This window comes from Lepidochelys kempii, chromosome 9, assembly GCF_965140285.1.
Source record: "Lepidochelys kempii isolate rLepKem1 chromosome 9, rLepKem1.hap1, whole genome shotgun sequence".
Taxonomy (NCBI): Eukaryota; Metazoa; Chordata; order Testudines; family Cheloniidae; genus Lepidochelys; species Lepidochelys kempii.
In genome coordinates this window covers 33,250,618-33,266,666 of record NC_136388.1, presented here as the reverse complement: position 1 = coordinate 33,266,666, position 16,049 = coordinate 33,250,618, and the positions used below count along the sequence as shown (strand labels likewise).

Sequence of the window (16,049 nt, the reverse complement as noted above, 5' to 3'; positions counted from 1 at the left end):
GCTTTGTGGGCTGGGCCTGTGGTGAACTAGGGTCCACCCACCAGCCCACACTCCCTGATGGTACCAGTGAGCTGCCGGGTGGTGGATAGTGGTCTGAGGATTGCCTAGAGACCCACAGACCTAGATTTGAGACCTGCGATCCCCCACATCACCCTCAACCTGAGGGTGCTCTCTAGCCATTAGTGGGCTGGGTTTTCCAGGATGGTTCTTGGGGAAGGTCTTTACTGTATTCGGGCATGGATATTTTCTGTGGGCTCCCAGGAGCATTCTTTGGGACCATAATCCTCCCAATCAATCAAATATCAGAGTTTAGTCCATTTCATTCTTGCATCAAGGATCTCTTGGACAACATATTTGTCCTGACCTTGAACATGTATTGGCGGGGGTTGGGGTGAGGAGCAGTGAGGAAATATGGCCTGGTAGTGGGGCTTTAGAAAGTAATACATGAAACACCAGGTGGATTCAGAGGAGTTTAAGGTAACTAGATTGATTTAGCAGCGAATTCAGTATGGGCCCAGGAACTCTTAATCCAGTTTATGAGATGGCCTCTCTGTGTGCAAATGTTTGGGCAAAAGCCACACCATCTGATCTACAGAAAAGGTGGGTCCTTCTTGTTGTCGGCAGTCTGCATCATAGTGCTTGTAGAATCATAGAATCATAGAATATCAGGGTTGGAAGGGACCTCAGGAGGTCATCTAGTCCAACCCCCTGCTCAAAAGCAGGACCAATCCCCAGTTAAATCATCCCAGCCAGGGCTTTGTCAAGCCTGACCTTAAAAACTTCTAAGGAAGGAGATTCCACCACCTCCCTAGGCAACGCATTCCAGTGTTTCACCACCCTCCTAGTGAAAAAGTTTTTCCTAATATCCAACCTAAACCTCCCCCACTGCAACTTGAGACCATTACTCCTTGTCCTGTCCTCTTCTACCACTGAGAATAGACTAGAACCATCCTCTCTGGAACCACCTCTCAGGTAGTTGAAAGCAGCTATCAAATCCGCCCTCATTCTTCTCTTCTGCAGACTAAACAATCCCAGTTCCCTCAGCCTCTCCTCATAAGTCATGTGTTCCAGACCCCTAATAATTTTTGTTGCCCTTCGCTGGACTCTCTCCAATTTATCCACGTCCTTCTTGTAGTGTGGGGCCCAAAACTGGACACAGTACTCCAGATGAGGCCTCACCAATGTCGAATAGAGGGGGACGATCACGTCCCTCGATCTGCTCGCTATGCCCCTACTTATACATCCCAAAATGCCATTGGCCTTCTTGGCAACAAGGGCACACTGCTGACTCATATCCAGCTTCTCATCCACTGTCACCCCTAGGTCCTTTTCCGCAGAGCTACTGCCTAGCCATTCGGTCCCTAGTCTGTAGCTGTGCATTGGGTTCTTCTGTCCTAAGTGCAGGACCCTGCACTTATCCTTATTGAACCTCATCAGATTTCTTTTGGCCCAATCCTCCAATTTGTCTAGGTCCCTCTGTATCCTATCCCTGCCCTCCAGCGTATCTACCACTCCTCCCAGTTTAGTATCATCCGCAAATTTGCTGAGAGTGCAATCCACACCATCCTCCAGATCATTTATGAAGATATTGAACAAAACCGGCCCCAGGACCGACCCCTGGGGCACTCCACTTGACACCGTGTAGCTTCCTCTAGGTAGGTTTTCGGTTCATCTTGGGTCCAATGGATCTGTTGTACCCAGTGTAAGGCTGCTTGGTTGGGAGAGGTCATGGGTAATTCTGGATAAAATAGACAAAAAGGGACTCTGTCTTGTAAAGGCATGTTCTGTGTTATTGTATGTAAACTCCACATGGGGTAGTAATGAGGACTAGTCATTCTGGTGATCATTTATGTAGCACGGTAGGTACTGTTCCAAAATTTGGTTTGTTCTTTCTGCTTGACCATTTGACTGGGGGTGATAGGTGGAGGAGAGATGGGAGCAAATGCCCAACTTTTGGAGAACTCCATGCTAGAAGTGAGAGAGAAATTAAGAATCACAGTAAGAGATGTAGATGCACTCCAGAAGGCCATGGAGGTGGACAACTTGATCTATACAGAGCTGGATGGTTTTCTGGGTGGAGGGCAGATGAGTGCAGGGGTTGAAGTGTGCCATCTTGGTGAGGAGAACCACTATGCAGAGGTCAGCAACGTGTCCATACATGGACACAAGTGTCCGTGGTAAAAATTTTGAGGTCTGTGATAATTTTTTAAAAAATCGAATGACTGAATGACATAACGCCCCCGCCCCCCCACCATGTCGATCACTAAATACGGTAATTTTGTCAAGTGTCTGTTGCGCAACATGGTGGTGCCGATCCTTGCCACCACAGTCAGGATGGTTGTGAACCCATTGGACTCAGGTAACTCTACTCTGAAATCTAAGGTGATGACTGCCCAGGAGTTAGTTGGAGCCTTGAGAGGTTGCAGGAGGCTGAGGGGTTTGTCATGCAATGCCTTGGAGTGGTCACACACATTACAAGAGGCAGTGTAGGCCTCCACTGTGACTTGCGAGGCCACTAGAAAGATGAGAAATTAGGCATTGGGTCTTGACTCTACCAAAATGTCCTGTGAAGGGTGAGTCATACTTCCTGGGCCATAATTCCTGGAGATCCAGGAGGATCTGAGCTGGGATAACCTATGTGCCCTTTCACGTAGGTTATCCCAGCTCAGATGTCGTGGGACTCCCTGCTTATGGCTTCCTGCTCATCAGAAGGGATCCTCTGGTCATATCAGGGCAAGCAGATTTTGGTGGGAGGCTCCACCCAGGAAGTTATGAGGTTTAAGAATGTTGGAGATTTTGGAGTTCAAGCCCATCATGTCAGTGTAGTGTTCTCCCTTCTGGGACAGAGTGTCAGATTTGCTATTTTTCGTTCCTGGACAATAAGAGATTACAAAGTTGTAACATGAGAAAACAAAGCCCACTGGAGTTGCTGCTGGATGAGAGCTTTCACCTTATGCAACTATTCTAAATTCTTATGGACAGGGTACAGGGCCCTTTTAAGATAGTGACCCCGTTCCTCAAAGGCAGTTTCGGTCACCAGGAATTCTTTATCCAAAATACCATTGTTTTGTTCTACGGGGGTGAGTTTCCAGGAGTAAAAGGCACATGGGTATAATAGTTGCTGAGAGCTGTGTTTCTGGGAAAATACTGCCCTGATCACCACATTAGAAGCGTCAGCTTCAATGATAAAGGCTTGTTTAGTCTCTAGGTGATCTAGTGTGGGAGTTGAGGTAAATGCAACTTTCAATTGCTGAAAGGCCTGTTGGGCCCCAGGAGACCAAACTAACTTACTAGTTTTGTGAAGTAGGGCAATAGGGGGGTGCAGTGTGCTTTGAAAACCTCAGGATGAATCGCCGATAGAAATTTGCGAATCTCAGGAAGCTCTGTAGTTCTTGGATGTTCTGTGGAACTGCCCACTCAAGATCTGCCATCGTCTTACAAGGGTCCATTTCAATACCCTCGGCGGATAGGATGAACCGTAAGAATTTGAATGGAGGCCTGACCAAAAACACACTTCTTCGACTTAGCGTAGATACAATGTTGGCGAAGCTGTCCAAGGATGCAACGGATAAGCATAGTGTGTTGTTCAGCACTGTCTGAAAAAATAAGTATGTTGTCCAGGTATATCATATATTGGTTCAGAATATTTTGGAACACATTGTTAATGGAATGTTGAAATGTGGCAGGGGCACTGGTTAAACTGATAGGCTTCATGATGTATTCAAAATGTCCACAGTGGGTTCAAAAGGCAGCCTTCCTCTTATCCCTTACAAGGTTATATGCACCTCAGAGGTCCAACTTTGTGTATATATAGGCATGCCCCATGCAGTCCAGTAATTCAGGAGTTAGAGGTAAGGGGTATCAGTTCCTAATGGTGACCTCATATAGTGTTTGGTAGTCCATACAAAGTTAGAGGCTACCATCCTTCTTCTTAACTAAGAGGACAGGTACCCCAGTAGGTGAGGTGGACTTGTAATAAAGCCCTTGGGCAGGTTCTCCTGCAGGAAGGTGCGAAGGTCGACCAGTTCAGGTTCAGACATGGCATAAATATGACCAAATGGTATTTTTGTTCCCAGTTTCAGTCATAATCCTTGTGGGGGGGTAGGATTTCTCCATTCTTTTTTCAAATACATTGGCAAAATCACTGTGCTGGGGTAGAAGTTGAGGCGCAGGATCAACGAGTGAGTCTGTTGGACCAACAACCGGCTTGTGATTGTTGGGGTTCTACTATGCACTCTCTACGTCCTGGGATCAAGCAGTGCAGCCAGCAATATTCTGAAAAGAAACTGACCCTTTAGTTCATGCCAGTGAATGAGAAGGTTATGGAGGAAATACCCAGGATCAGGGGAAAATGAAAGGAGCAAATGGCACTAACCAGCAGCATCTCTCGGTGCCCTTGGATGGTGACATGCAGAGCCACAGTCTCTGTGACCACTGGCCAGCGGGATAGGGGGACCAGTCAGTTGTCTCTACTAGGTCTGGAATAGGCTTGGGCCTTAGGGGAATCTGCACGGTCCAGACTGCATCCAGGTCAATAAAGTTATCACCTGAGTCAATCTGAGCCTGTGGTGGAGGGACTGGAAGGCAGCACCCTGGGACATGTAACTCAAATGCAGTGAATATTGATGTAATACAACTTTGAAACTTTGCTATGAATAAGAAAAATGCTGCTTTTAACGATCTTAATTTAAATGAAACTAATACAGAAACAGTTAACTTACCTTGTCAAATCTTTTTGTAAACGTCCCCTTAATTTTTCTAGTACTTTACATTTAACACAGTACTATAGTGTACAGTATTTGCTTTTGCGGGGGGAGGGGTCTCTGCTGCCTGATCGCATACTTCTACTTCCAAATGAGGTGTATGGTTGCCCAGTCAGTTCGTAACTGTGGTGTTCATAATCCTGAGGTCCTACTGTACTGCATTTACTGCTAGGTGCCTGAGTACCAGGATCATATAGACAAAGTGGAGAGAATTCAGAGAAGAATAAAACAAAATTAAAAAACTGGAGGGATTGATTTAGCAGGAAAGATTGAAAAGGATTTAGCTGTTTACAAGTATTAAAAGAGGATGTAAATACCACAGAAGAAAAGGAATTACACGAGGTGGTACAAAGGGGTATAAGTACTATACGAATTAAGGAACGCAATTAAAAAAGAGAATGTTTGAGTATAAACCAAAAAAAATCTTAATAGTGAGGTCTGCTGGATTTTTGGAAGAATGTTTCAAGAGAATTATGAACACCTCATAGCTTGCATAATTTAAAGTTAGCCTAGACAAAATACTTTAAAATATACTGGAAGGAAAAATCCTACATTGGCAGATGATGGATTAAATTGCCTATCTGGCCTTTTCCATCTCTTAGCTTCCATTATTCTATTTGTATTTTTTTGTGAGTATAACATATGCCAGAAGATATACATACCACTCCTTACTTAGTAGAATTTATAGCTCAAATCTGAGAAAACTAGTTTGGATTTGTAATAATTTGTTAACTGTAAATAAAGCAGCTTTGTTTTGAAATGAAAGGGGAGCCCACTGTGAACATATCCCTTTCCAAATCTAAATTACAGAGCTCCTGTAATTAGGTCTTAAACAAAACACAACTCCAAAATGTACTACAGATCACTAATAAAGATGCATATTAAAATTAAATAAACAAATAGCACATTCAAGAACATGTTTTTTTGTTTTTTTTTGAAGAACAGATGTTTAAAACAATAAACACAGGAACAATGCAACAAAATTACAAAGTTGGAACCAGTTTAAAAATGAATACAATTTTCATTGTTTTCTAAATCTACTCATTAGTTCATAGCACAATATAAAAAACTTGTATTTAATATCTCTTACGTGTGCAAAATGGGATTGGACAGGTTTCAGTTAAGTCTTGTTGCTGCTGCTTTGCTGACATCAAAGTTCAGCAATGAGCAGAGAAGAGTTAGAGGTATGCTGGTCAATGTCCAAATTTTGAGCATATCCTATCCTATGCAAGACTCCTATTGATGTTTGTGGTAGCTCTGTTCATGGAACAAAACTAGAATATTATATTTTATATTATAAATGCTAAGGGTTTTCAGAATTGTGTTGTTTATCTAGAAAATATCCAGAAATGTATCTGCTTACCTTTTTAAATTGGAGTTGTTCTGTTTTTGGAAGATACATGTAAGATTATCCCTATGCATTGGGAGGGAATGTAAAGGCATTTACAAATCTCTTTCTTTGTTGGGTTTCTTTGAATCACAGTTCAAATTGCTGTAATTTTTGGTGCCAACATTCTGGAGCATATCTTCAATCTGTGCCGGGGTAACTTTGACTTCTTGGAACGGCTTCCTGACTCATTGCTCCTGTACATCATTTCCTTTCTGGAGCTTGAAGATATTGCCAGGCTTTCTCAAGTTTCACACAGATTTGAAACGGTAAAAAACATTTACAATTTATTTCAAGTATTAGTTTTGCTCTGGCACATTCTCCTCATTTAGTTCACTTTTAACACACACATCCTTTACACATGTCTACCTTTAAGATTATTCAGGTAATAAACACTATTCCTAGTATTAAGTATTTGAAGGATTGGACCCATGCTTTATAGCATACAGAGTATTTAAGATCTTGCTGTCATTGCACGGCTTTAGCAGTGCAAGATCAGGCTCCATGGAGGATACTACACTCATGTGTATTACAAAAGCATTCTTAATGGATAGTCTCAACTTTAAAGAAATCATAGAAATATTTTAAAGAAAATTACCCATGCAACCCTGCTGATGTCAGTGGGCTTATGATGATACAGCTGAGACTATAATTTGTCATAATGTAATATCAATTACAATTAGCAGTACAAAAATATCAGTATTGTTGTTTTCAATATCAACCGTATTCAAAAGTTAGTTAGGCGAATTCACCTGTGGTGTGGAGTGCTTTATTATATGGAACTATGAGGGGCTTTACCAGGTATTCGCTGCCCCTGCCAGAGGCCCCACCAACTTGGCACATCCTACCATAAGAAGGTACCCTGCTGGAAGGGAAGAGCAGTGACTTCAGACCTCCAGAGGTTGCATAGAGAGGTGTCTCTTGATCAGCTGCAAACAGAACCAGTGAGAGTTGGTCCTCCGGTACCTAGAAGGGCTGGGAGCAGGCAGGAGCCAATCAAAGCCCAGTAGGCCAGATGAAAAGGGCTGGCAGCTTTTACTAGGAACCAATTCTGAATGAGGCCAGGACAGGGTCAGCTGGCTTGGACTGACTAGTTTTATTGGGCCAGTTTGCAGCCAGATAATCTTCAGTGTCCTAACCCAAGAAACCTGGCTTAGCCAGGGGCCTAGCCTTGACAACATTGGCCTTGGGTCTCTATGAAGGACTAGTGTTTGTTATGGACTTTAACATCCATGTGGTTATTTTGATTTCACGTTTAATATGGTTTCTTCTAACCCCGGAAAAAGACTGGACTGAGAGCTGACCTGGCCAGAGGGTTAGGCCATTGAGGTGGCAGACCATTGCAGATGCAGGACACAAGAGGGTAAAGAGGATGAGTCTCTGCAACACTGTGAACTGACATGAATGGGCACTCTGGCAGTGAGTGCATGATGTAATATTGACCATATAATCAAATAGTATTTAGGTCTTTTCTTTTACAAAGAAAACCTTTCTTTTTCACCTTTTGGATACTCAGAATCTCAACTGAGGAGAAATAATATTTCTAAACTATGCTAATATTCTTGTGGACATTGGGCTCAGTTATGACAGTAAAGCAAAGCATGCAATAGAAGCAATGGAATAGACTCACCAGCCCAGCCAAAGCTTCTGGAGGCTTTTGCCTCATGTACATACAGTGCCTCCAGGAGTGGAGGGTGAACATGGCTGCTGTGCCATATTTGAACTGGGTGACCAGGGATAGTCAATTTTTTTTTCTTCTGGTCACGGTCCAAATTTCTTGGTCAAGGTATAGTCAAGATCCAGACTCCAGAGAAAATAATAAAAAATAACAATGATAATAAGTAATAAATAAAAAGATGTTGGGGTCTGTTCAAAAGCATCTGGCGGTCTGGATTTAGCTCACAGTCTGCCTATTGACTACCCCTGCTGGGTACACTGTCCTGATCACTGGGCCCAATGATTAGGGCTTGGGCAGTGCCATGACTCTGCCCCTCATTTTCTCTGAAGAGGAAACACTGACCATGAGCACTAAACTGGAGCAGTCTTTGTGTTCAAGGGAATGAAAAGACTGCTATTTCTGTGAGATTGTAGTAAATTATTTATCATTTCTTTCCCAACCATGGATCCTTGCAGGACACAGCAGGGCCCTTTTTCATTACCAAATTATCAACCCAAAGCTTTTTTTCTTCCTTTCCAAGATAAATTAAAGAAATAGGTAGCTGCGTCCTCTCATTTCCAGTCCTAACCAAATATTCTGGCTAAGTATCATGGCCACAAGTATCCTGCAAAGACTCCTATGTAATATCCAGTTTTGTTACTGGTGGCTCTTGCTGTGTGCCATCTTTTGCCCTCCATCCCATTATTACTACAGTCCACCTTCTATTTCCTGTTCTTGCCAAAGACCCAGATTATCAGCAAAAATATTCTTACACTTTTAAATATGTTCACTTTTATTTGCTTGCATACTCACATGTTTATTTCTTTTCTCACCAGGTAATTCTAAGCATAAATCTCATCATGTTTTTCTGTCCAGAATTTAGTAGGTTTATTCCAATGCCAGTTTCAAAGTATTTTTACTTTTGTATTTTCACTGTGTAATATTTTAAAACAAAGACAGTGTAAAAGAAGCTGTTTTATAAAATCAAGTAAGGAATGACTGCAGTTGCCGTAATCTGAACACCACCACTCAAGCACTGCGAGTTTTTCAAAATATCATTGTTTACTGAAATACATAACATGGTATTTTCCATCACAGTCTCAGTAGATTTCTTAGATTTACCTTGTTTGTGGATTTTAAATGGTTCTATAAAGGTAATTATTTTAATTGTAAAAATTATTACTTATCTTTCTATGAACTAAAATAACCACCAGAGGGAGCTATATCCACGATGCAAACCTGAAGATAAACATTTCTGATGTTCTGTAACTATAGAGTCTGATTTGCTCACACTTACACTGGTGTAAAACTAGTGTAAATCCATGAGTTCTGGGGAGTTACTTCCAATTTAAGCCACTGTAATAGAGAGCATAATCTCACCAAAGTTTCTAACACTGAAAGCTGGCTGTTGTGTTATATATTCTGAAATCCACTGTGACTGAAAGAAGAAAACAATAATATTGAATTGAGATTTGCACTGTATGTTTTAATATTGTGTATGAAGTACTAAAAAGATTGTCTCCAATATTTTCAATTTAATACAATTACCAATTTTCTAGGCACAACAGAACAGAGAAATATAACAATCAATCAGAAATTTTAGGAAAGCTTTTAAAATTCATCCCTTTTTCTTCTTTCAGCAGTATTTGAAGCAGTATTTCCCATGATCCCTGTCTTCCTATTTTGGTCAGACAACCCAGCATATAATATGCTGGTAATATAACCACCACTGCTCAGCAGTGGAACAGATATTGGAACCAAATTGTAGTATTACATCAGTGCAATTCCATTGACTACAGAGGGGTTGTACCAATAAACTCATTGTAAAACTTATGTGAGGAGAGAATCAGATTCAGTATCTTCCAGGATCACTTATTTTAAAGATTGGATATAATGATTATACTGATGCACCCAGTCTTCCTAATAATTACTCTTTTATGATGGTTGTATCATACCTGAAAAAACCCTTCATTTACTCTTTCTGCTTATGCTATAATGACCTATATGATTGTTTCCACACCATTCTATTTATGCAGTCATTCAAAAGTGGGAAGCGTCACCCAGGAATCACAACCCATCTCCAGAACTGAATAGCTCACAATTCTTGTGAAAGCTTCTTTCAGTTGCATAGGGCCATTGGGCCAAATTAATCTGATGTAAATCCAGAGAGTCTGATAGTATAACACCACAAATAAATAGATTTGGCCCTTTTTCTTTACCACAAACACATGTATATATATTTGTGATATGATTTGTAAATAACATAGGCCAAATTTTCTGGTATAGACCGGCACAGCTCCATTGATTTCAGTGGAGCTGTGCCAATATATATCAGCGGACAGTGTGGCCCTGTGTCCTCTTTGTCACAACAGATGGAGAAAATATTTTTGAACAGTATATTGAAAGAAACCATGACAATAATTTACAGAATATATAATACCATGTACAAGACCAACAAAGACATATAACAAGGGTCAAATCCTACAACCTGGACTCAGTCCTTACTTGGGCAAAACTTGTACTGAAGTTATTGTAAATTTACCTAAAGAAGGTCTGTGGGATTTTTTTCCCAAAAGATCACATTCTTATATATAAAGCTAACTTAATATACAATGGGCTGAGTTGCCCTATGCCGGGTTTTTGCAAACAAAATGGTCAGTAAACATTGAATAGGTCTGGCTATGTTTGTTTAAACCAGATTAACCCTGCCTACTTTCTCTTATAAATAGATATGCAACTCTGACACACTGTGGGAGAAAATTGTGCAGAATTTGTGTGGTACAATTACCCCTGAAATGAGAGCACTGGCAGAGGAAGTGGGTTGGAAGCAGTTCTTCTTCACAAACAAGCTTCAGCTTCAGCTGCAGCTCCGAAGAAGGAGGCAGAAACAAGATGATTCAAAGACTAAATAAAGCAGCATGCTTTTTCATTATGGGCAAAAGTTGCAAGTGCGGACTTGTATATTACATTATAATTGGTTATTTTTACTGAAAAGAATTAGACTATTAAAACAGTAGACATAAAGCATAATGGAAGCAATACATAAACAACATTACCTTTTATAGACTGGAATCTTTTTAATCAGGCTCCCAGCTACCACCAGCAATAGAAAAGGTTCAAGCTCCCTTGAACTTCTTGACTCTGAGATATAATAAGTTTACATATACAGTGGTTACCATTCGAACAGTCAGCATTTGACAACAGATATCATAATGTTGCCACAGTTATTTCCTAAGAAATAGGGAGAAATGTGGTATGTCAGTTCTTATTGTGTAGAAACCATTGGTAAATGCTGACTGTTTACTGGCCACCATGGCAAATGTGAAATGTTAAAAGGTGACCAGCATGTATCTTGGGTCCAAAATTTGAACTACATTAAAATGAATTTAAAATTAGTGAACGTCTTCTGTAGTCTAGATATCTAAAATTCAAACAAATAAGCAAATCAGCACTCTGTCACTAAGGGGAAACGTCATTAGAGACCAAGAACTGAATGGGTATGTATACCAAATTACCCTTTTCCTTTTAGACAGCTACTTCAGGTCATGGTTTGGGAACACTGGAAGGATGGTATATGGGTGAAATTTTCACTGCTTCTGTCTATGCAGGAACTTCTGATGATAATGGACTAGAGTTGCCTGTGTTGTGACTCTGGTACCTTTGAGTTCTACATTCACTTAAGTATATTTTCAATTAAAAAATAATATTTACTATTGGCTCTTTGCATTGTAGCACATCAATAATGTTCCTACCAAACAGAGCTGACAAATCCATTAAAAAAATATTTTACATAGCTTAGAATTTCATCTTAATTGTTGTTAATTACAACATTAACGTCAACAATCCAGAGGTCAAGTATTACTATCCTTAAATTATTAATTAATGTCTACCATGTGTTACTGACTAGGTTTAAATATTGAGCATTAATACCAATGCTTGCATTTTTTCCATAAAATGGCCTAAAAGCTGCATGATTTACTCAGCTAAACTCCCACAAACTTCAGTTAGTCTTCCTAAGAAAGGCCTGCAGGATTTGGCACTGTACTAATGATAACATCACAAAAAAATAAGGCCTACGTGGTTGCACTGGAATGCCTAAAGTTAGTCACCTGAATTCACTAAAACGTGGCCTGATTTATTTTATATGTTGAGCTGATGTTGATGTGAGTTCATAGTATTCAGTACCTCTGAAAATCAGGTCATTTTGTTTAGGTGCCTAAATATGGATGTAGGTGATTAGCTTTAGGCACCCAAGTAAAGCCAAAATGCTCAAAGTGACCTAGTTTATTTATAACACAAACTTTTATAATGCAAATGGTCCTTATTCACAAAAGTAGTCTTACTGAAACCAAGACTTAACTTATTGTTGTCTTATTGTATGAGTAAGGACTACGCTTGTGAGAGAGGGTTCCTGGGATTGGACCCTTAAATATGTAGCTGGTTATTTGAAATGTTTTAGTAGAGCCATGTATATTTTGGTTATAGTAAGAATAGATATAAGGAACTTAATCCTGACCAAATGCCACTAACAATTTCTACAATAATCTGAGTATGGCCACCAGGGTGACTGATGCACTGATAAATGATCAAACTAAGTGTAATGATCAAACTAAGGTGCTAATTACAGTAGCATGAAAGGCAGCTAGACAAGTTTTGATCTTTAACTTCTCTAATTTTACAGGGTGGTGTGTTATTTTTTTATTGATGGAGCCTTGTATTATCATTATATTAAACATAAAATAAGTTGTGATTCTTTGTATCTAGTGCCAATTTTTCACCATTTTCCTCCTTCTCCAAGGTCACCATTCAAAGTGAAATGGTATTAAATATATATTCTATGGAAGTTTCTAATCTTTGTAAAACATGCAATGTATGGTATACCCTTGGACTTTATAGATAAATGTGACCATATTCATGCTATAAAGCTATTTACTTGCCAACAGTTTGCCAGAGGAATATTTTCCCTTTTTGTGATGTTTTTCAGTTACTTTACTTTAGAACAAATGCCATATTCTCTTTGGGCCAGATTCTCAAGTGGTACAAATCTGCATAGCTTCATTATCGTCAATGCTGGCCCATGATTTTTAAAAACTGGTTTAAATGTCAAGTATTAAAAATGCAGTTTGTAAATCTACTGTAAATTGTTAATTAAGAAATAAAAGTGTAGATTCTACAAAATGGTTTATTCAGATAGTCCAAAATATATTTTCTCTTATTTCATATTTTTTTCTGAATATGTCATTCTAGTAGTACTTTAAATTTTGGAAGAAATGTGCTAATCGGAGTAAATTTACTTTGCACTGGAATTATATACAGATATCCCCTAAATATTTTGCTAATAGTAAAGAGCATTCGGAAGAAGTCCCTGAACCTTTCAAACACTGAAGCATATTTTTAACTTTATCCATGTGAGTGGTTCACTTTAAGTCACTGGGACTTCTTACATTTATAAATTCATTGTGTCCATAAATGTGTAGGATCAGGACTTATGTGATTTTATTTAAAGATACTATGTTTACAAGATTCCAGTCCTTAGAGAATAAAACACTCAAAGGCAACTCTAAAATAAAAAAGGAATTTATAAAGAACTGCAATGCATAGCGAACATAGCTACTCGACAATGGAGCCTCTTTCCTCACCTTCATGAAAGCTTAGTGGATTTAGATTTCCCTGGATTTCCTTGGCAGTTTCTGCTCCCAGAATCTGCTCAGGGGGCCTTTCAGATTATGAAAGGAGAAGCCACCTAAATTCAGCATTAATTTAAATTGGTAATTATGCTGGATTGAGTGGGCGATGATGCCAAGAATGGCTATCTCCCCACTTCCTGGACCAACCAGGTTTCTGTTCCCTCTGCAGAGGTGAGGAGAATCATTTAGCCCTTACTTTGCAGGAGTATCTTTACTTTTAAAATGAAAAAGTGCATAATTAAAAAAGGAAAAAATATTGAAATATTTTATAATATAAAGTTTATTCTCATTACATGATCTAGTTATCCCAAAAAGAAGAAGAAGCTCTATAGAAAGACATATGCACATATCTTAAAAGAACAACATTTAATTCATTACAGTCATATGGAAATAAAAACAATTTGGACAAATGGAAAAGTGAAGTTTGAAGTATAAAAGACACATATCTTTAAAAAAAAAAAAAAGAAGGAAATTGACGGACGATCACCATTTCCATATATATAGTAACCCAACAAAATAAGTCACTTTGATTAAAATAAGCTATCAGCAACATTCACACTAAACAAGACATTGAACCTGCACTTAAAGAATTGATGTTGGTCTCATAACTTCCCCTTATTTGTTCTGTTTATATGGATACCACAAATTGTTTTCAATAGATTCCAGCAGCATAAATCAATACTAAAGCAGAAACCTCATTTATGACAAAAAATAACCTTTATAAAGCTTAAACCCAGAAAATAAAATGACACTTTGTAGTTAATATAGGCACTACATCACAAGTTGTGTCTCTCAAAGCATGGAAAATATTAATGTAGCACCATACAAAACATTCTGTATTGTCCCTCTGTTATTTGATATTGTCAAAAAAGCAAGGCAATGCACTTAAATAGTTAAAACACTTCTCTTTTCCATGCTTTGCATTACATAGCTAATTTTACAGCAAGTAAACAACACTGAAAAAATCTGATCCGTTTTACATAGAGAATGTTGTGCTCTTACGTTGCAACACAATTCGTCGTAATTTAATAACTTTTGTGGTGAAATAAATTTCAATAAAATATCATGCTGTCTTCCATGCAACTGTTCCTAAACCTAAATGCATACTTTGGCCAGCTTCACCCAATATTCTCAAGTTCTATCCCTGAGAGATTGGTTATTTAGGTTAAATAATTAATTACTGAGGAAGGGCTGCAATAAAAATGTTTTACAGTTGCAAACTGTGTAAACAAGTAAGGTAGCCAGGAACTTCAAACTTTTTCTGGAAGCATCCTCCAGTCTGGAAAATCCTTGGCAAGATGTTTCACCTGCAAAGCATCAGGCTTAGGAAACTATACATAACATGCCATAACGTAATATTGGTAACTGTCTTAGATCTCAAACATCCTGTACAACAAATCAGCTAGAGGAAGTTATTAAAGGGATTGTTCTGCACATAGGCAAATTCTTTGGGCTTGTCTCCACTTACCAGCAGATTGAGGTTGCGACGATCGAGCTACCGGGGGTCGATTTAGCAGGTCAAGTGAAGACCCACTAAATTGACCGCAGATCGCTCTCCCGTCAACTCCAGTACTCCACCAGAACGAGAAGAGTAAAGGGAGTCAATGGGAGATGACATAGCCTAGTGTGGACCCTGCGATAAGTAGATCTAAGCCACCTCGACTTGAGTTATGCTACTATTGCATAGCTTAGATCAACTTTCCCCCATAGTGTAGACCTGCCCTTTCTGTATGGTGATAAAATGTAAGCAGAGTAGGGCCAAGTTCAGTCTTCCAGAACGTTGCTCTAAGCACACAGGACCTGATTTTGATCTCACACTGATGTAAATCCGGAATAACTCCATTGATGTCAATGGGCCTGATAATTAGTTGATGGAAATCCACTTCAATGGACCTATGCCAATGTATATTGGGTTTGGCCCAATGTAGTTACAGGTGTAAAACTGATGCAAACAAAACTAGAATCATAGGAAAGGCCAGATTTTGTTCTCAGTGGCACCAATATAAATTGGGAGTAACTACTGAAGTTGATTCTGGCTGCATTGAGATCAGAATTGGGAGGCCCATAAACTCTACCTGAATGCATTAACTTTTCTTATAGACTCTTGCAATAAATTGTCTAGTTTTGCTGCCTGTCCTTTCTGCTGCAGAACCCCATTAATATGCCCCATCCTTCCCCAGTTTTTGTTTGTTCTATTTCAGTGCTGTTTGGTATCAGAATATATTTAAGTACCTCATTTATCATTTCTCTTATGAGCTGAGAATAGATAATTTGTTCTGCAATCAAAACATCAAAAAGAGTTCTTTGGACTGGAGAGTGTTTTCAGAAAAATATAAGATATCTTCAATTTTATATCACAGAAACATTCTTTTAAATATATTAAATTATGTGTATCCTTGAATTATCATTAGTATTGTAGTGACACACTTGTGTAGCTGGATGAGAAATGTAGCCATTTTCTTGTGCTTAACAACAAATTTCTGATCAGCTGGAATATAGAGTAGGAAAGTATTCATGTGAGGCTTGATTCTTTTCTCACAGCAGTGTAAATCAGC

The 16,049-nt window shown here is 39.1% G+C and overlaps 1 protein-coding gene across 1 annotated transcript in view; it reads left to right on the top strand.

Moving 5' to 3' along the window:
• FBXO36 (F-box protein 36) overlaps positions 1-12,557 on the top strand; it is a 71,933-nt gene extending 59,376 nt beyond the window's left edge. The window contains exons 3-4 of the mRNA XM_073359833.2: positions 6,247-6,419; positions 10,537-12,557. Coding sequence (XP_073215934.1) covers positions 6,247-6,419; positions 10,537-10,719 — 356 coding nt within the window. The 3' untranslated portion in view covers positions 10,720-12,557. The remainder of the gene's footprint in view (positions 1-6,246; positions 6,420-10,536) is intronic.
• Positions 12,558-16,049: the final 3,492 nt, after the last annotated feature.